Source organism: Mustela lutreola, chromosome 1 (assembly GCF_030435805.1).
Source record: "Mustela lutreola isolate mMusLut2 chromosome 1, mMusLut2.pri, whole genome shotgun sequence".
Taxonomy (NCBI): Eukaryota; Metazoa; Chordata; class Mammalia; order Carnivora; family Mustelidae; genus Mustela; species Mustela lutreola.
In genome coordinates this window covers 50,787,551-50,807,707 of record NC_081290.1, presented here as the reverse complement: position 1 = coordinate 50,807,707, position 20,157 = coordinate 50,787,551, and the positions used below count along the sequence as shown (strand labels likewise).

At 43.3% G+C, this 20,157-nt stretch overlaps 1 protein-coding gene across 1 annotated transcript in view; it reads right to left on the bottom strand.

Annotated features, from left to right (window-relative positions):
- ADGRA3 (adhesion G protein-coupled receptor A3) overlaps positions 1-19,890 on the bottom strand; it is a 124,504-nt gene extending 104,614 nt beyond the window's left edge. The window contains exon 1 of the mRNA XM_059164658.1: positions 19,554-19,890. Coding sequence (XP_059020641.1) covers positions 19,554-19,807 — 254 coding nt within the window. The 5' untranslated portion in view covers positions 19,808-19,890. The remainder of the gene's footprint in view (positions 1-19,553) is intronic.
- Between the last annotated feature and the right edge of the window lie 267 nt (positions 19,891-20,157).

Genomic DNA, 20,157 nt, shown 5'->3' with positions numbered 1-20,157 from the left:
AAAGAAAGAAAAAATAACTGTGACACACACATTTCCAAGATCTCCATTAAGTCTGGAGATAAAAGGAAAAAATACGTGTCTGTGTGTATGAAGTTATGGTTTCTTCACCATACTGAAGGGGGAAAGTCTACAATTCCAAATGTTATGGACACCCTGTAAATTTCTTCTGAGACTGAGAAATTCAGATAAGCTGACCGACTTACTGAGCTAGGGGTGTTAAAAATTTGTATTCCTGTAACAGAGGTAGGAATAGGGTTCTACGAAGAGACAGCCAGAGTTCCGATGCTAAAAAAGCCTACCAAGATCTTAAGGGGGGGGGGGGGGGGACTCAGAGACAAAACAGAAATCCAATTAATAGAAAGGGAGCACAAGCTCCCAATGTTGGGAGCAGCCTTAGGGAATGAGGGCAGGTCTCAGCCTGTTAAGCAAGGGGTACTCGGCCGGAGGAGTGGTGAAAATGGCATGCAAGCTCCAGAACCACTCAGGCCAGACCCTAAGGAATGAACCAACCCTACACACATTCCCTCCACCAAGAAAAAAGGCCCTGCACTTACTACCACAATGCAACCAATCAATTCTAATAAATCAATTTCAGCTTCATTAAATGTGCATATAATGTCTGTGGATTTTTAAATATACCTCTATGATCACATCAGGTGTGGTTTGCTTTAGTGGGATATATGAAATCATAGAACTTTAGCAGTTCAAGAGCCCTTAAAGATCATCTGCTTCAAAATCCCATTTTACTGTTCAGGAAAGGGAGGGCCAGGTACATTATGATCAGCTGAGGGTCACAATTCTACTTGGGAGCAGAGCTAATCAAGGCCCCTGTATCCATTCAGCCTCATAGTTATTTCCTCTGTACACTCCTTACTGGTCACCTTTACAAATAAGAATGCCAGTTCCCTGCTCACCCAGCACAATTGTGACACGTAGGTACAAACCCTCTCTAAAAGGGGAAACCTGCCTAAAAGGCAACTATTTCCCTATGCTGCTATGATTCCTTGCATCTTAACAGGGCAACTAAGCTGGAGATGGGGGCAATTATTCCCAGGTAAAGTTTTCAACCTCAAAAACGCAGACAAGAAAAGGGCTGCTTATTTCATCATCGATAATACTACACTGCAGTTTAAACCCCTCAATGACAGCAAGAGGGGATGTTCTAATTCCTTCCCCACAGCTCCTTAGACTGAACACCCAGCAGGTGAGGATTCTCAGTTCCCTTGTCATCTCATCAGCCAGCCACCTCCAAGAAATGGTTCAAAGAGAACAAGTCCCATAGCTTAATTTATTCATCAAAGACTTAACCCCCACTCAACGGCCAAAGTGAGCCCTGAAGTTGTCGGTTACATTTTTTATGGACATGATACCGAAAATTATAGGCCTAAAGGTCATGATCGGGGGCCCAAAACCTACAAAACAGGTAACTTGAGAGGATCAATTTATCTGTCCATGCTTCAGCGGGCACACCTGTCGGAGGGAGATAATACCAACCTCACAAAGCGATTTGAATGAGATGTGGTAGGTGAAGCATTTGGCACAGGACCTGGCACAAGATAAATATCCGAATGTTGGTTGTTACTGCAATTTTTAAATCAGTTTAGAGGTTCCTAAAGATAAAGTCATTTCTGTAAGCCAAAGAGCTGTATAGACAGCTTAAGGTTCTCTCGTCATTCTATTTCCATGTAATTACCAAACCGGTCTTGGGAGAAAGTTAAACTAAGCAACAGTTTGTCACCACATAACTCAATTGTGAATCCTGCAGGTTACATCAAAACTGGAAACAGGGGATACCTGCATGGCTCAGTTGGTTAAGCGACTGCCTTCAGCTCAGGTCATGATCCCAGGGTTCTGGATCAAGCCCCGAATCAGGCTCCCAGCTCAGTGGAGAGCCTGCTTCTCCCTCTCCCTCTGCTGCTCTGCTCACATGTGCTCTCTTGCTCTTTCTCTGTCAAATAAGTAAATAAAATCTTATTTAAAGAAACTGGAGACAGCAAGTCTATCAAATTAATTTATCAGAAGGCTAAGCTGTGTTTTCTGAGACCCATGCTCTTGAAAGAGAACATTAAGAAGACCAGAACCTGGGCGCCTGGGTGGCTCAATGGGTTAGAGCCTCTGCCTTCGGCTCAGGTCATGATCCCAGGGTCCTGGGATCGAGCCCCACGTCGGGCTCTCTGCTCAGCAGGGAGCCTGCTTCCTCCTCTCTCTCTGCCTGCCTCTCTGCTTACTTGTGATGTCTCTCTCTCTGTCAAATAAATAAATAAATAAAATCTTAAAAAAAGGGCGCCTGGGTGGCTCAGTGGGTTAAGCCGCTGCCTTCGGCTCAGGTCATGATCTCAGGGTCCTGGGATCGAGGCCCGCATCGGGCTCTCTGCTCAGCAGGGAGCCTGCTTCCCTCTCTCTCTCTCTGCCTGCCTCTCCATCTACTTGTGATTTCTCTCTGTCAAATAAATAAATAAAATCTTTAGAAAAAAAAAAAAAAAAAAAATCTTAAAAAAAAAAAAAAGACCAGAATCTTTCCACTGATTTTATTACCCTGCAACATCCCAAAAGAAAAATAAATGCACCCCTAAAAATAACCCAACCTAAGCTGAAATAAATTAAAAATAATCACTCAGGGTCAGAATAAAATATAACCATGAAGGCTTACCTGTAGAGTCATAAATTAGCAGAGCAGAAATATAAAAGGGCACGAGAGAGCCTGATTGGGCCATATGGTGTTCAGCTCCCAGCAATATTTTCCAGGCACAAGGGGAGCCTGGTATTCACCGACCACAGGTCCCCACACTTTCCTTTTGAAGAGCCGCCACCATCTACTACCACTCAACATCCTAAGACCACGTAGAGTGCCTCCATCACTCCTCTCACCTGTGCTCACACAGTGACAACAAGACACACACAATTTAAAGGGTTTTATAATCACTCAAATGGGAAAAGATGGTAACTCTAATGCAAAGACCTGAGAACATTAGAAATCTTAAACAAGGGAAAGTCTAACCAGGCTTTTACACTCCTGATCCCAATCTGTGGTTGCTAACTTCTAGCAGAGCTGATGCACCAGTTTTTTTCAACTTCACCCTGGAGAGAAGAGAGGTTTTTTTTGGTTTTGGTTTTGGTTTTTTTTTTTTTTTTTGGTTTGTTTTTTTTTTAGTAAGGAGCCCTGAAAAACCTAGTCACAGAACAGCTCTCCAGTATTCTTTAAACAAGCAGTAATCTCAAGTGGACAGTCTCTACTTCTCAAGGGTTCAGATTGGATGACACTCATTCTAGTACTTCAGAAAGCATTAATCAGGACATATGGCCTTCATGGTGGATCCTGGCAGGGAAGCCATACAGCCAAGTGAGCCATCTCCCCTCTAAGGGCTTCCCGGCCCAAACCACATGAACTGTGAGCCTGATAAGAGAGGTGGGGACCATCAAGCAAAGGGACCAGAAGACGATCCATGGGGTGGTGAATGGAACATGTCTGTGTCTAGACAGATTTCAGACCAGGCACGGTACAGAAACTAGACAGCAGCAGGTTGAAGCTGAAATGAAAAGTAAAGAAATGAAGACAATGGTTCAAGCCACTTTTCAAGAAGCTTTATTGTGAAGGAAGAGAGCAACCCCTCCAATACAGTGCAATTACGGGAATATTTTGGGGAGAGGAGAAAAGATATGGCTATGTATATCCAGGAGAAACATCACAAACCAGGGGAGAAACTCAATACACAGGAAAAACAAGTGATGGTTTCTCAAGAGACAGGAGGGAAGGGGATCAAGAAAAGGTCAGGGGAGGGGGGTAGCAAACTAATCTGGGTAAGATGTTTTCCATTATCCAATGAAGAGTGAGGGTGTAAGCCTTGACCTTATAGACTGGGTATTCCACTTTGAAGAACCTCAAGTTTATCCATGATAGATTCATCCCTCCTTAAGGATGATGCAAGATTCTTCCCCCACTCCTACTTGAGAAAAAAAAAAATAGTGGGAAAAACAAGATTTCTTTACACAAAGATTTACTAAGTACTTGTGCACTAGACACTGAAAATAAAGAAATAAATATCACCATCAAGAGTTCACAATCCGGTAAGAGAGGGAGGATTATAAATAGCTCAAACAGTATGAAGCCTGCCTTGTTGCAAGCAAATAAGAGACAGGACCTAGTTACAAGGAATGAAGAGTCAGCCCAGGATGGTCAAGGTGGACTGCAAGTCCCACAGTATTGTAAGGACTTCAGAATTCTAGTTGAGTCTTGGCCATTAAGGAAGAGTTTATGCTTGGTCTTGTCTAAAACACAAACAAAAGGCAGGTTAAAAAAAAAAAAGATTAATCTAATAGAAAGCACATTTGTCTTAAACATGGTCCTGGAGACAAATACAGGACTTGTCAATTTCTCTTTGCCTCTTCGTGAGAAAAGAGTTGGGGAGCATTGCACAATAAAACAAAGGATGCTTTTAAGTCTTATCTCGATGGGAAATGAATCAATTTAATTAGACTCAGATTCAAACAGACTCAAAGAAAAGTTTAACAGTTGCCTTAAAGAATGTCATCCCCAACACAATCTACAACCCCTTTTCTCTTCAGCCCCCACTATGAGGCCACCACAGAAGTGCTCTTAAATAGGTATCCCTATTCCAGGTGCTACAGTTGCAAGAGGGAGCAAAACCGAGTCTCTAACCTCAATGGAACAAACATTCTAGATGAGGCCAGGTCACATATTTGGAACTGTACGTTCTAATTCAGAAATACCTCCATCTAGGGAGTGAATTTAATTCACAATCACATACTGTGCATTACCTCCCTGTACTAGAGATGCAGTTGTGGAGATGGGGGAGAAGGGGGCTAGGGGAGCTCTGATGACCCGGCCTCAGCAGGGGGCATGCTTACTCCTCTCCTGTGGAGATATCCTGGCCTGCAAACACCATTCTTAAATAGGGAGGAAGCGGTGCCTTTTCATGTAGGGCTAGCAATTTTGCTAAAAGATTTCCTTTATGCCCAGAGCACTGTCATCTAAAAAGTCTGAACAAAAATTCTACAAAGATTCTAAGGATCTGGATAATTTAGCCTCCTTTGTATAGAAAACATAATTTTTTAGACCTGCCCCCCATTAGAATTACTCAGGAACAACAACCCAAAAAAAAAAAAAAAAATCAAATATACACAATTCAAACACTGTGTAATTTATACTTAAGGCAAAACGAGGGAGGGGGGGAGATGCATTTTTATTTTATTTAAACTAAGAACCAGGAATGTCTGTCATCTGAATTGATAATAACCTAAAAGCAACCAGCAAAAGCCTGCTGTATGAGCTGATGCAGGCTCACACAGAGAATAGAGGAAATACATCCCTGTCTGCCCACGATGCCCATCACTTAAGAAGTCAAGAATATGACAAGAATGCCCACGGTCTAGCCTCCTTCACCCCAGCCAAAACAGCAAGAAAATAATTTCTAAAATGTTACCAGATGACTAGATAGTTTCTAAAAAATCTCGAGACTATCAAGTACAGAGGAAAAAGTACTAGAAAATGAAAGATGTACAGAGAAAGTGGTCAATAATAATGACCCTTTTATAAACATGCCAAATTATATTAAACTTCACTAATAATCACAATGCAAATTAGAATAAGCTCTTCTTTTTCTTTTTTTTTTTTTTTTACTAGTAAAGACCCCAGCCCACCCCCAAAAAAAACAATCCCCAGAGCAGATATATATACTTGGGAAATTGGGCCTCTTATGCTTTCTCCATCCTTTTATATTAATAATGCATTATAACCAGGAAATTGTTTTTTAAAAAATAAGATTTATTCACTTAAGAGAGAAGGTGTGCCTGGGAAGAGGGAGAGAGAGAGAATCCCAATCAGACCCCCCGCTGAGCACCAAGCCTGTCTGGGCTGGATCCCATGACCCATGAGATCATGACCTGAGCCAAAATCAAGAGTCAGAAACTCCACCAACTGAGCCACACAGGTGCCCCAGGAAATCTCGATTTTAAATCTAAAATACTGGATTTAAGGTACCTTATGTGTTTTGTGGCCTGCTCTACCTGAGTACCAGGCCCTGAAATACTGATTTGGATGAACGCTGGCTGCTATTAGGTCTTTCAGTCCAGTTGCTGCCACCACACGTGCTAAAACCTTAGTGTCCTTATCCCCATGACCAGGTATTAAATCCACCTTCAGCAGCACATCACCCCCCTGACAAATGCTCATTGTTCTTCCCTCCTATAAATAAGCCTCCCCCACCCTGTAAGGCCTTCAGCAATCTGTCTCAAAAATTCCTCTTGATTTTCATCCATCTTTGCTTCACTTAAGAGTCCCTCCCTCCCAGGTGAGGGAGCTGCCCCTAGTTCGTTCCTCCCTTCTTTGACTTCTGTGGCAGTGGAGGACAGCAGGTCCTGGTTAAGGATCAGGTCGATAGGCTACGAGACAACAGGTTCTCAACCCAGGTGACATCAGAATCACCTGCAAAACTCTGAAAAATACCAGCGTCCACACCTCATTCTGGAACAATCAAACAAGAGCATGAGGTCTGTGGCCCAGGCATCTGAGCTTTTCATGTTCCCAGGTGATTTTCACGCAAGGCTGAAAACCTCAACAACAAATTCACCATCCGGGTTACAGGAAGGTGGAGACAGCTGCTCCCCTCAACACCCCCGGGACTGGGATGCAGGGGCTGGGGCATCACTCACACAAACATCATCGTTGCCTACAGGTAATGGCATGAAAGTTCTCAGAAAGAACTGCCATAAATAATGGATGCAATAATGTACTATAAAAGATCTGAGACATACTAGATTGGAAAAAGGTTTTGTGCCTGGCAGGAGGACATGAGGGGAAAACAGTGAGGGTCACTGAACAAAAAGGTATCTCCGGTCCTTCAGCAAGGTTTTCTTAAGCCAGTCTTGCAAATTTCCCTTTAGAAAATGCCTGTAAGAATTTCGACAAACCCACCCATTAGTCCTCTGCTCTCTCTAGCTCTCTTAGCTAAGTGCAGCAACAGACCAAGATGCTGGTTAAATCACATCACAAAGAGCCAGACGGTCAAGTCTAACCAGGGAAAAGTAGGCTAGATACTCTATGATTTAAATTCAAGAAGTGGAGTTCCAGAAAGGGAGGCAAACATACATGACGAAAAAAATCTGGTCTAATGGCCAAGGAGAAAGTCAAGCTCAGAGATAAAAAGTCACATAAGCCCACCTAAGTCTACAACAAACAGAGTAAGCAATGAGTAACTGCTGAATGAATGCAAAAGCAAGCAATTGTTAAAAGTAGGATAAGAATTATCAAAAATGCCACCAGAGCTAAACAACACGCTACAGAACAACCAATCAGTCAATGACAAAATCAAAGAGGAAATTAAAAAACCACTGGAGACAAATGAAAATGGAAACACAATGGTCCAAAACTTTGGGACACAGTGAAAGTGGTTCTAACAGGGAAGTTTACGAGGACACAGGCCCACCTCAAGAAACAAGAAAAATCTCAAATAAATCTAAACCCACACCTACAGGAACTAGAGAGGAAAAAACAAAAACGGGGAACCTGGGTGGCTCAGCTGGTTAAGTGGCTGCCTTCAGCTCAGGTTATGATTTTAGTGTCCTGGGGTCGAGTACTGCATTGGGCTTCCTGCTCAACAGGGAGCCTGCTTCTCTCTCTAATTCTGCCTGCTGCTCCCGCTGCTTGTTCTCTCTCTCTCTCTCTCTCCCTGTCTCTAGCAAATAAGTAAATAAAAAAAATCTTTGGGAGAACACATAAAACAAAAACAAAAAAACAAAAACAAAAACACGCCCAAAGTTAGAAGACAGGAAATAAAGATCATAGTAGAAATAAGTGAAAGAATCCAAAAACATAAAATAATATAGAAAAGATCAATGAAACCAAGAGCCTAGTTCTCTGAAAAGATAAAATTGATAAAACTTTAGCAAGACTTATCAAGGAAAAAAAAGAGGACTTAAATAAAACCGGAAATCAAAGAGGACAACAGACCTCACAGAAATATAAAGGACTGTAAAAACTACTACAAAAAATTGTATGCCAACAAATTGGGCAACCTAGGAGAAATGGATAAATTCCTAGAAATACATAATCTTTCAAGACTGAATCAGGAAGAAACAAAATCTAAACAGAGATCTAGTAACAAAAGTCAATACGTAATCAAAATAACTCCCATCAAACAAAAGTCCAGGACCAGAAAGCTACACAGATGAATTCTACCAAACATTTAAAGAATTAGTACCCACTCTTCTCAAATATTCCTAAAATTAGAAGAGGAAGGAAAACTTCCATATTCATTCCACAAGTCCAATATTATGCTGGTACCAACACCAAATAAAGACATGACCAAAAAAGAAGAAGAAGGAGAAAAAAGTACAGGCCAATATCCTTGTTGAGCATATGGGCAAAAATCCTCAACAATTTCAGAATTAGCAAATTGAATTCAACAATTTAGTAAAAGGATCATTCACAGCCATCAGGTGGGACATATTCCAGGAATGCAAGGATGGCTCACTATCCACAAGCTCAACACGATGCATCACATTAACAAAATGATAAAAATCATATTATCATCTCAGTAGATGCAAAAAAATAAAAAATAAAAACGCACTTGCCAAGTACAGCATCCACTGATTAAAAATTCTTTAGAAAGTGTGTTTACAGGGAACATACCTCAATATAATAAAGGCCATACATGACAAACCCACAGCTAACATCATATTCAATGCTGAGCCAAAAGCTATTCCTCTAAAATCAGGAAGAAGGACACCCAGGTGGCTCAGCCAGTTAAGCGTCTAACCCTTGGTTTCGGCTCAAGTAATGATCTCAGGACTGGGAGATGGAGGCCCTGTGTTCAGCAGGAAGTCTGCTTGAGGTTCTCTCCCTCTCCCTCCTCACGTCCCGTACTCACGCTTGCACACATGCACTTGTGCACTCTCTCTAAAATAAATTAATCTTAAAAAAAAAAACCTACAAGTTACTCTTATCCTGATACACAGTAAGTAATTTATAGAACTGCTGAATCACTATATTGTACACCTGAAACTAATGTAACACTGTACATTAATTATACTGGGAAAATTTTTCAAAAAACCATACTATAAAACTATGGCAATCAAAGCAGTATGATACTGACACAAAAATACATATAAATCAATGCAACAGAATGGAGGGCCCAGAAATAAACCCATGCTGATATGAGCAATTAATCTACAACAAAGGTGGCAAAAATACACAATGGGGAAAAGACAGCCTTTTCAAATAAATGGTGTTGGGAAAACTGGATAGCTACATGCAAAAGAATGAAACTGCACCACTTTCATATACTACAAAGATAAACTCAAAATGGATGAAAAATCTCAGTGTAAGACCTGAAACCATTAAAAACTCCTAAAACAAAGCATGAACAGCTATGTCTTGGACAATGGCCTTAGCAATGTTTTCCTGGATATGTCTTCCCAGACAAAGGAAATAAAACCAAAAATAAAGTATTGGGACTAAAGCAAACTAAAAAGCTTTTGTGCAGCAAAAGAAACTATAAAATGAAAAGGCATCCTGAGAGAAACATCTGCAAATTATATATATCCGATAATGAGTTAATATCCAAAATATATAAAGAACTCACACAATACAACACCAAAAAGAAATAATTTTTAAAAATCCTAATAATTCGATTACAAATGAGCAGAGGACCTGAACAGGCATTTTTCCAAAGAAAATATGCAGATGTAAAGATGGTCAACATCACGAATCATCAGAGAAATGCAATCAGAACCACAATAAGATGTCACCTCACACCTGTCAGAATGGCTAGCATCAAAAGACAAGAAATGTTGTCTTAAGTGTTAGCAGGGATGTGGAGAAAAGAAAACCCTTGTGCACAGTTGGCAGGAATGTAATCAGGTGCTGCCACTGTGGAAACCTGTAAGGAGGCTGCTCAAAAAATTAAAAAATAGAAATACCATATGACCCAGTAATTCCATTGCTGGGTATTTAGCCAAAGAAAACAAAAACATACGTTCGGAAAGATATATGCACCCCTATGTTTACTGTAGCATTACTTACAACACCTAAAACATGGAAGCAACTTAAGTGTCCATCAACAGATGAATGGATAAAGAGGCGGTATATACATACAAGAAGATATTACTGAACCGTTAGAAAGAATAGAATTTAGCCATGGATGGACCGACAGGGTATTACCCTGAGTGAAGTAAGTCAGAGAAAGACAAGTACTATGTGATTTCATTTCCATGTGGAATCTAAAAAAACAAATGAACAAAAACCAGAAAGATGCAAATAAGGAGGAAAAAACTGGTAGTTGCCAAAGGATGGATGAAACGGGTGAAGGAGATTAAGAGGTACATACTTCACTTCAAGCTACACAATGTTACATGGAAGAAAAGTACAGCATAGGGAATGCAGTCAACAATACTGTCATGAGTTTGAATGGTGACAGACAGTAATTATATGCACTGTGCTGAGCAGTGCATAACGTATAAAATTGTCTAATCACTAAGTTGTATACCTGAAACTAATATAAAACTGTATAAATACTATACATCATTTTTTAAAAGATTTTATTTATTTATTTGACTTTTTACTTTTAAATCTTATTTTATTTTAAACTATTTTAAATTAAATTAAATTAATTAAATAATTAAATTAAATTATTTTAAATCTCAATAAAAGATTTTATTGAGACTAAGAGGGAAGCAGGCTCCCCACTGAGCAGAGAACCTGATGCCATGCGGGGCTTGACCCCAGGACCCCCAGACCATGACCCGAGCCGAAGGCAGAGGCTCTAACCCACTGAGTCACCCAGGCGCCCATTTTTTAAAAAATACACTACTTCAGAAAATACCAAATACTTTTCCATTCTATGTCTCTTCAAAACAGGATCGTTCGAAATACTGTTTTTCCTTTTCTTTCCTGGTTTTAACCTCAAGGAATCCTTTAAAATTTACGTTTTATTAAGAATTTATAAGATTACAGTTCATTGGGGAATACAATTTCTTCCTATATGCGATTTACATTATTTTCTTTGTATTTTTAAACCAATAAAATGAATAATGAAACCCAAATATTAGCTGCCATAAGAGAATGTGGTAAATTTATTAAAGTTGGATACTAGAACCATTAGGAAAAAAAGAATGCCACTAGAGAACAGCAAATATTAAAAGTGGATTCTGGTCTTTGGACAAACCCTGCTGTATGCGGAAAAGCCAGATTTAAGCCTGGACTTGCAGCTTTACAAAAAGGAAAAAGAAGACCCGAGGTGCGGGGGGAGGGTGCTGAGGGTGGGGGGGATTTGTCCTGAATAATTCTTACACAATCCATTAAACTCTTTTTGTTCCCTTTAAACCCTGAATAGGAGGGATCTAAGGACAAGAAATGCTTCCCTGGTGACAAGCCTTGTGTTCTGCTTGGTACTAAAATACACACGTGCCTTCTGTGAGATGCTTTCTACATCTCTGCTCCCCCAAATCCAACAGGCAGGCCCTTACCAGACAAGCAAAATTTCTGAAAAGTTTAGTCATGAAGAAAAAAAGAAAAACAAACAACAACAAAAAAACAGCTTGGGAAAGGATGCTTACTTTCTTTAAAACTCTCTCCTCAGATTAAAATCCTCTGCATTTGAACAGAATTCTGCAAGCTACACCATACACAAAGCATTAAAATTATATTAAGTCTTAAAATAAATTTAGTCGGGCAACAATTAAAACCTCATTGAGCACGTATGCATCTATCAATTCCTTATCTTTGCAAAAGCTGATTTAATAAGCTACTAAAATTTAAGGGACTCTGTATCCTAATTTTTGTCTGTGTATGAAAAAAATGTTGACACAACAATAAACGAGCTGTATTATCTGGATTTAAGGTTCCTCCACAGGAACACAGCCAATATTTCAGACATGCAGCTAAATAGGAAAAAAAAAAAAAAATCATTGATGATACTAAAACTTTGCACTGTCTTTTTCGGACTTACTTTCAAGAGATTCTACTTCTGATTTTGGGAGGCAGTGGGGGGAGACCAGTCCACTTTTCAAAAACATCATTATAGGCTCCTGAGAAAAGCAGGTGAACTGGAGCAAGGATCTCCAAAGGTTCATGTGTTCTTTTGTTCCTGGTATTCTAACTCGTGGTTTATTGCCAAACCTACCAACTTCTCTCATACACTCCTGACAATGCTGGAGCACTCCAAGCAGGCAAGAAGCAACAAGATTCAGAGGATGGGTCATGTAACACCCTCTCACCATATTGGAAAAAAATTAATATTTGGCTTTTGCCCCAAATTTTGCAATATTTCTGAGCAACTTGCCACCATACTGTCTCATGTGCACAATCACCGCACACATAAGATCACTTAAATCAACTGTAAATTGGGGGGGGGGGGGAGGGGGCTGGGTGGCTTAGCAGGTTAATCAGCCAACTCTTGATTTTGGCTCAGATCAGGATTTCAGAGACCCGGGATGGAGTCCTGCGTTGAACTCCAACCTTAGTGGGGAATCTGCCTGAGATTCTCTCTCTTTCCCTCTCTTTGCCCCGCCCCCCGCCACCACTCACATACATGTACCCACTGTCTCTCTCAGGCATCTTGGGATGCCTGGGTGGCTCAGTCAGTTAAGGGTCTGCCTGCAGCTCAGGTCATGATCCTAGGGCCCTGGGATCGAGTTCCGCATCGGGCTCCTTGTTCAGCAGGGAGCCTGCTTCTCCCTCTGCCTGTGGCTCTCCCTCTCTTTCTGACAAATAAATAAATAAAACCTTTATAAATAAATAAATATTTTTTAAAGGAAGTGTAACTATAAACAGATTTAACATACCCTTGAACTGGGGTATGTTACCCTTCTTGAACTGGGGACCCTACAGCCATGAAATGCTGCCCAAATAAATAACTGCTCTCATTTGCTGTAATAGGGTAAAAATCTGAATTTACACCCCTCTTCCACCCCTGCACTTGTCCTTTTGTCCCACCATACAGTATTATCTTTGTTAATATGACTCTCGTCAATAAGGAACAACTATGTTCTCACCCATACTCTAAGCACTGGGCTAAAGACAGGTTTCCCAATCCTTCCCTTCAAGGTATGTGCTCTATACCCTATGACCCTACAATTAATTGCACTACTGGGTATTTACCCCAAAGATACAGATGTAGTGAAAAGAAGGGCCATCTGTACCCCAATGTTCATGGCACATGGCCACAGTTGCCAAACTGTGGAAAGAACCAAGATGCCCTTCAACAGACGAATGGATAAAGAAGATGTGGTCCATATATACAATGGAATACTAAGCCTCCCTCAGAAAGGATGAATACCCAACTTTTGTATCAACATGAACAGGACTGGAAGAGATTATGGTGAGTGAAATAAGTCAAGCAGACAGAGTCAATTATCATGTTTTCACTTACTTGTGGAGCATAAGGAATAACATGGAGGATACTGGAGATGGAGAGAAGAGGGGGAGACAAACCATAAGAGACTGTGGACTCTGAGAAACAAACTAAGGGTTGGGGGGGTGGGGGAGTTGGGTGAGCCTGGTGGTGGGTATTGTGGAGGGCACGCACTGCATGGAGCACTGGGTGTGGTGCATAAACAATGAATTTTGGAACACTGAAAAAAAAATCATTAAAAAAAAAAAACGATATGTGCTCTAGGAGAACAATATCAAGTGTCACATAAAGTGACACACAACACAGATGGTAAGCACCACCTGGGCTCAGAGAAGGGACGGATCAAAAGCCAGAATGGGAGAAAAAAGCTCGCAGCAGTGAAGAACCCAGAATTTACCAGGACAGGGATTCCAGGCAAAAGTGACAGACTAACCAGAGACACATAGGAAACCAAGTCTAAGCCCTGCTCAGGGACAATGAGAGGCACACTTAGATTAAGCAGAGACTTTGGGTATAGGACCAATCCTTAGATGAAAGAATCATGTCTTATTTTTCTCCTTGAACAGCCCTAGCACTCAGCACAGCACAGTGCCTACAGTATTCTCCGTGACTCAACCCACGTGCAGGAAAAGAAAATGGAATTTGTACTGGGAGTACTGGGAAATGAGGCTGCAGAGGTAAGGAAGACTTCGAATTCAAAGATAAAAACATAACCCTGGGGCACCTGGGTGGCTCAGTGGGTTAAAGCCTCTGCCTTCGGCTCAGGTCATGATCCCAGGGTCGTGGGATCGAGTCCTGCATCGGGCTCTCTGCTCAGCAGGGAGCCTGCTTCCTCCTCTCTCTCTGTCTGCCTCTCAGCCTATTTGTGATCTCTGTCAAATAAATAAATAAAAATCTTAAAAAAAAAAAAAAAAAGAAAAAAGAAAAACCCTGACCCATAAGACTTCAGGCCACAGCTCTAGTTTCTCCTTCTGATGCACTTCCTGGGCCAAGAAGCCACCAGGCCAGTCCCAGCTAGTCACACCTTGGGGCTGAAAGCGGCTGGACAAAGAACTGAGCTGACCATCTCTGTCCCCTCGAATCTGACCACAAGGCAGAAATAGACAGAAGTCCACTCTGCTGAGGCTTCTGTGATCCCCAGCGTGCTCACTCTCCGTTTCCAGAAGGACGTCCCACTCCTGTGTCTCCTTCCACTCCGCACCACCTGCTGCCCCTTTCTCCCTCACCGTGCCTCCCTGAATTCTTTGGGAAAATAAAAGCAATGGGGCAGAAACTCCCAATATCCTCTGCTTCACCACGCCCTTCTCTCCTGACATGGGGATGAACTGCGCCCTTTGCCAGCAGCACCTGCTCCCGTGCGTTCTCCCACCCCATCTCACTTTCCAGCATCCATTTCTCCCACTCCCAAGCTATTGCCCAGCTTATGCTCATTAACTGTCCCTAAGAAACCTTCCTTCGCCCCCAAATTCTTCCTCTTTTTTTTTTAAAGATTTTATTTATTTATTTGATAGAGAGAGACAAGAGAGAGAGGGAACAGAAGCAGGGGGAGTGGGAGAGGGAGAAGCAGGCGTCCCGCCAAGCAGGGAGCCTGATGCGGGGCTCGATCCCAGGAGGCTGGGATCATGCCCTGAGCCAAAGGCAGATGCTTTCTGCTTAATGACTGAGCCACCCAGGCGCCCCAGTTCTTCCTCTTTCAGATGCTACTACTACCGTCCTCCCGCCCCTCCTACTCCCTCAAGCTGCCCCAACCTGCCCTCATGGCCTCCGGTCCACAGAGGGCGCCAAAGCTCCAGGCCAGCCAACTCAGTGTCCAGCAACTCCGTTTCCTAGATTAGGTCTCTCAGCATCTCTCAACTGCGGAATCCTTCCTTCCTTCAAACCTGAATGTACCTTGGCTTCTACGACCACATTCTCCCCTCTAAGTCCCCCACCTGACCACCTGCACCTTCTCAGGCTCCACTACTGGTCCCTGGAGTTTCTGCCTGAGCCACCTCCCCTTCCCACCTGTACATACTCCCCTAACTGACCTCCACCACACCTGGGCTGTAAACACCCAATACAGCCCACTGGCTCCAAAAAACACCACCTTTCCCCTGGAGTAGAACCACTCTGTCCACACCCCTACCCTGAACTCCAGAATGCCCCACTCAATCCAATCTTTCCCTTTCCTCAGGCCATGCTCAAGTCCAAACTTCCATTAAACCTCCCAGCGCCACCAAAGCCCCACTGATGTCCCCTCTTATCAGGCTTCCTAGAGCATTTAAACAGTTGGCACTACAGGATTTATTATTTAATCACAGATACTCTACAATTGTTCCCTAAATGCTGCTTTTGTGCAAAACCTTTCTTCCAACTAGGTTTAGGTATCTAAACAATACAAGCATTCCCTTTTGTGTACCCTGGTTGATGTCTGGTTATCAGGTCTTTGATGGCAAAAACAAGCATAATGTTTTACAAAGTAAAAAACAAAACTCACGAAAACAAAACTCACGCATTATGTTACTTTGATGAACAGTCTAATAAAAATATGGACTTTGTCCCGAAGTTACTTGACAAATCATAAATTAAAAAAAAAGAAGAAGAAGAAAACCTTTACCTAGAATCACTGTAGCATTATGGGTAAAAACACATCTGATTATCAGGGCTAAATTTGTAAAAACCTTCTATCACTGAAGACTTAATAATTTTTAAAACAAAATATCTAGCAGCATTTCAAATGAAACACATGAATAGAATAACTTCTATTTCCAACAAAAATATTGGAAAGTTATTCTATTCATGTTTGGATATAAATAATAGGGCAGGAATTAAAGAATTTAATTCTTTAATACAAAAGACTACATGATACAAGAAACAAGAGTGCTTGAGGATTTCTGTTGGACTTCTTCATAAACCCAGTTAAATAAGAAAGTAAATGTTGTGCACTAAGGTAGTCAAAGTATATGAGCTCTTGGCTATGCTGAAGTACAGTTTACCCCCTAGGTAGAAATTACCTTATCTTCCATTATTTAAAAGAAAAGAAAAATTCTATCCCATCAATTTTCCTTGTGGCAGCCATATCATAGTTCCCCTGAAAGACGTTGGCCATACCCAAGGGATTAAAACTCAAGCCAGAGATACTGCCTGGCCTTGACCCGGCCTTTACAGACTTCTGTGACCACTCCAGGCAGTGGACACTTGCCCTTGACATCTAGCAACACTGACTGCACAGAGCAGCAACACTGCTGCCTCCAAGCCTGAGGGCATGCCTGGGGGTGGGGCGGGTCTCCCACTGACCATACTCCTCATCTCCTCCCCTTGACTTATCACTCACTGTTTTGTTCACAATTATCCATCTCATCCTTCTCAAGTTGGCTCAGGAGCCTAAGATCCTGGATCCCACCAACTATGTCCCAAGGGGACTTTGGTTGCCCTCCTGAGTTCCTTTTGCTAATGTGCACACCAGTATTAGAGCATTTACCATACTGCTCTGAATTCATGAATATTTCTCTCCCAATACTCATATGTTCCTGAATACAGACCTTGTTTTATTTATTTATTCTTTAGTGAGTTGAACAATATGCCCCCAAAAGGAGTCCAAAGTTCTCACACCTGGTTACCTCTACAAGTGACCTTATTTGGAAATAAGGTCTTTGCAGATGTAATTAAGTTATGCACCCTTAGATGAGATCATCCTGGGCTTAGGGTCAAAACTGAACTCAATGACTGGTGTCCTTATAAGAGAAAGAACAGTATCTGAAACATAGAGGCACATAGGAAAGAACCGACCTTAAGACAGAGGCAGAGACTGGCGTTGGGGTGCTGCAATCCAAGGCAGGTCAGGAGCTGAAAGGCCCTTCAAAGAAAGCACCATTCTGACCACCCCTTGATTTTCCAAATTGTGGCTTCCGGAGTTGTGAAAAAAGAAATTTGTTGTTTTATGTCGCAGAATGTGTGGTAATTTGCCACACCCTGAGGAAATTAACACCTAGTCTAAACCTCAATGTGCTGCCTACTACCCAGGAAACACACACACCCACAACTGTTGAACTAAGAAGAAAGATAAAGAGGAACCTGGGTGGCTCAGATTGACCCAGCACTGGGCTCTCTGCTCAGCAGGGAGCCTGCCTCCCTTCCTCTCTCTCTGCCTGCCTCTCTACCCACTTGTGATCTCTGTCTGTCAAATAAATTAATAAAATCTTTAAAAAAGTACGAGGTGGGGGGAAAGAGGGGGAGGAGGGGAGAGGAAGGGGAGGAGGGGGAAAGTGGGAGGAAGGAATGAAAGATGAAGGTCTGGGGAAAGATGAGAAAGCATCTGAACTGCACAGCGGAAATCTGGGACATGGACCCTGTCACTCAATCTCTATAGGAACTTGGGCAAGTCACTTATCTGCTATGATTCTCTCATTTATTCCCTAGTAAATTGAGGGGACTGGCCCAGAAGACCCTCTCCCAGGTCCCATATACCTTCACCCAACTTAATCCAGAATGTCAGCTGATCCTTAAATTAATTCTAAGTTCTTCTCACTCACTAAATTCTGTTAATTTTATTTTCATCTAAAGAGGTTTCAGGTGCAAAAAATACTGGATTATGACATTTCAAAGGCATTTATATTTTAATCTGCTCATGAAAAATTCACTGAAATAGTTTAACAGATAATGTGCTGAAGAGTGACTTTCCATACCTCCTAAAAATCTGCAAAGCAAACACCATTTACGAATAGCCCATTTAATACTGCTAAAACTGCTGACATTCTGAAAAAAACTTGACCTAAACTTGAATCAGCTGGAGTGCCACTGATCCAGAACCCAAATGTATGATGACTAACTTCTGCAAAGTTATAAAGGGATACCTCCAACACAGGGGTTTTTCTCTACTTGACTCAAGACTGTAATTAAAGGTCTCATATCCAAAATTTCCACTTCAAAGAATCTGGCTAAGAAATAAATAAATACAGCTGCTGCCACTACCAAATGGTCAAGCGTCAGTAAAGGAGTCAAACAAAAACTATTTTACCCATTTTCATGCCTCCATAAACAGAAACACATACAGTTTTCCAGTGTTAAAACTTTCGTAATTCAAACAAATGGAAACGAGAGAACAAAGGTGTAATAAAAATTATTACTTCTCTTACCCATACATCCCACTTAATTTGGGTTAAATTAAAAACCATATTTTACGCCGTATTTTAAACCATATTTTAAGCTTTTCATAGGTCATGGAGCTCTCCCTGCTTTTACAGTGGTAGCCTTGATTCTTCTTTAGGAAACCAACCAGAAGATAGAGGGGGCTCTTATTTCAGTTCGACAAAATATCCACTAGAAACACTTAAACTTTGCCAAACCATTTCATAGTTCCGAAAATAAAACCAAGTGTCCAGCCAGAATGGGCAGAACCACATCTGCAAAACTAGAACGTGAGTCTGAGCACAAAGGGTGTTATGAGACCAAAAACTTCTCCTTCCTGGTGGGAAACTCACCTCAAATATCAAGACCCTCGAGATGGAAGGCTCAAGAAACCCAGTTTTCAATCCCAAATTTCTGGACTTTTAAATGAGTGCTCAAACCCATGAAAACCGTACTGGAAGGTGCACCTGAAATGTTCCACCTGAAATGTATTTCTCGCCCTTAGTAACAACTCCATTTTAAAAAGTGTTCTTTTACTATGACAAAACTAAGAACGGAAGGCCAGGGGAGCCTGGGGGTTTGGGAATTACACACGCGGGCGTTCCAAGTCCCGGGCTGTTTTGGTATTCTGCAAACTATGCTTGCAAACTTCACGGCCGTGTAAGTTAATGTGCACAGAAGCGGAAAGTCCCGCGCTTCTACGGAGCACTGTGTTTTCTGGGAGCCCCAGCACGGAATGAAAGAGCTACAACTCCGCCGACTGCATGTTTACTTGCATCCTCACGTGGCACCGCGCAGCCACAGGAGCGCTGCGCCCTGACTGCGCGGGGCGCGTCGGGGAACCCGAAAACTTTTACTTTGCAAACTAGCGGAACTGGAAGGCGCCGCTGAGGCAGATTCACTTGCCTTCCCCAAGATGCGCGCCTGCCAGGCCAACCACCCCAGCACCACCCGTGCCTGCAGCTTCATTCGCACAAAGGCGCGTGGGTGCCGGCAGGACCCCTCTCCAAAGTTGCGCGGAGAGAAAGCCGCGCGACCAGAAAGCGCCCCAGGGAGACGACCCGGCGCGAGGCTACTCACAGGGTGACCGTGCGGTTGGGCAGCGTGTCTGGGGGCAGGACCTGCGCGAGCTCCAGGCTGCTGCACACCACCTTGCCCTCGGCGGCGCCCGCCGTCCTGCCGGCCCCTCGGGGCCGCCCGTCGTGCTTGCAGCCAGGGGGCAGCGCCGCGGCGCCGCCGCCGCCTCCGCCCGCCAGCAGCGCGAGCAGCGTGAGCGGCAGCAGCAGCGGCGCCGGCCGCGGTGTGCGGCCCCGCCGGCGCCCGGGCGGCTCCATGCGGCGGGCCGGGGCCTGCGGGCCGAACGGCGGCGGGCTGGCCTAGCGGGCCGGGCCGGCGCCCGGGCTGGCGGGGGCGCGGCGCGGGCCCGGCGGCGCCCGGAGCCTCATGGCGGCCGCAGGACCGGCCCTCCTCGGCGCCAACATGCTCCTTTGTCCGCAGCGGCCGCGCTCGGCCTCCGGGGAGCCGCGGGGTCACGGCCGCGCGGGTCCCAGCGCCGCTCTCTGGCCCGGCGGGAGCGCCGCCTCCTCCTCCTCCACCGTCGCTGCCGCCGCCTCCCACGGCCACTGCCCGCGGCGGCTCCTCCCCGCCCGCGGCCGCCGCCGCCCCTTTCCCTTCCTCCTCTTCC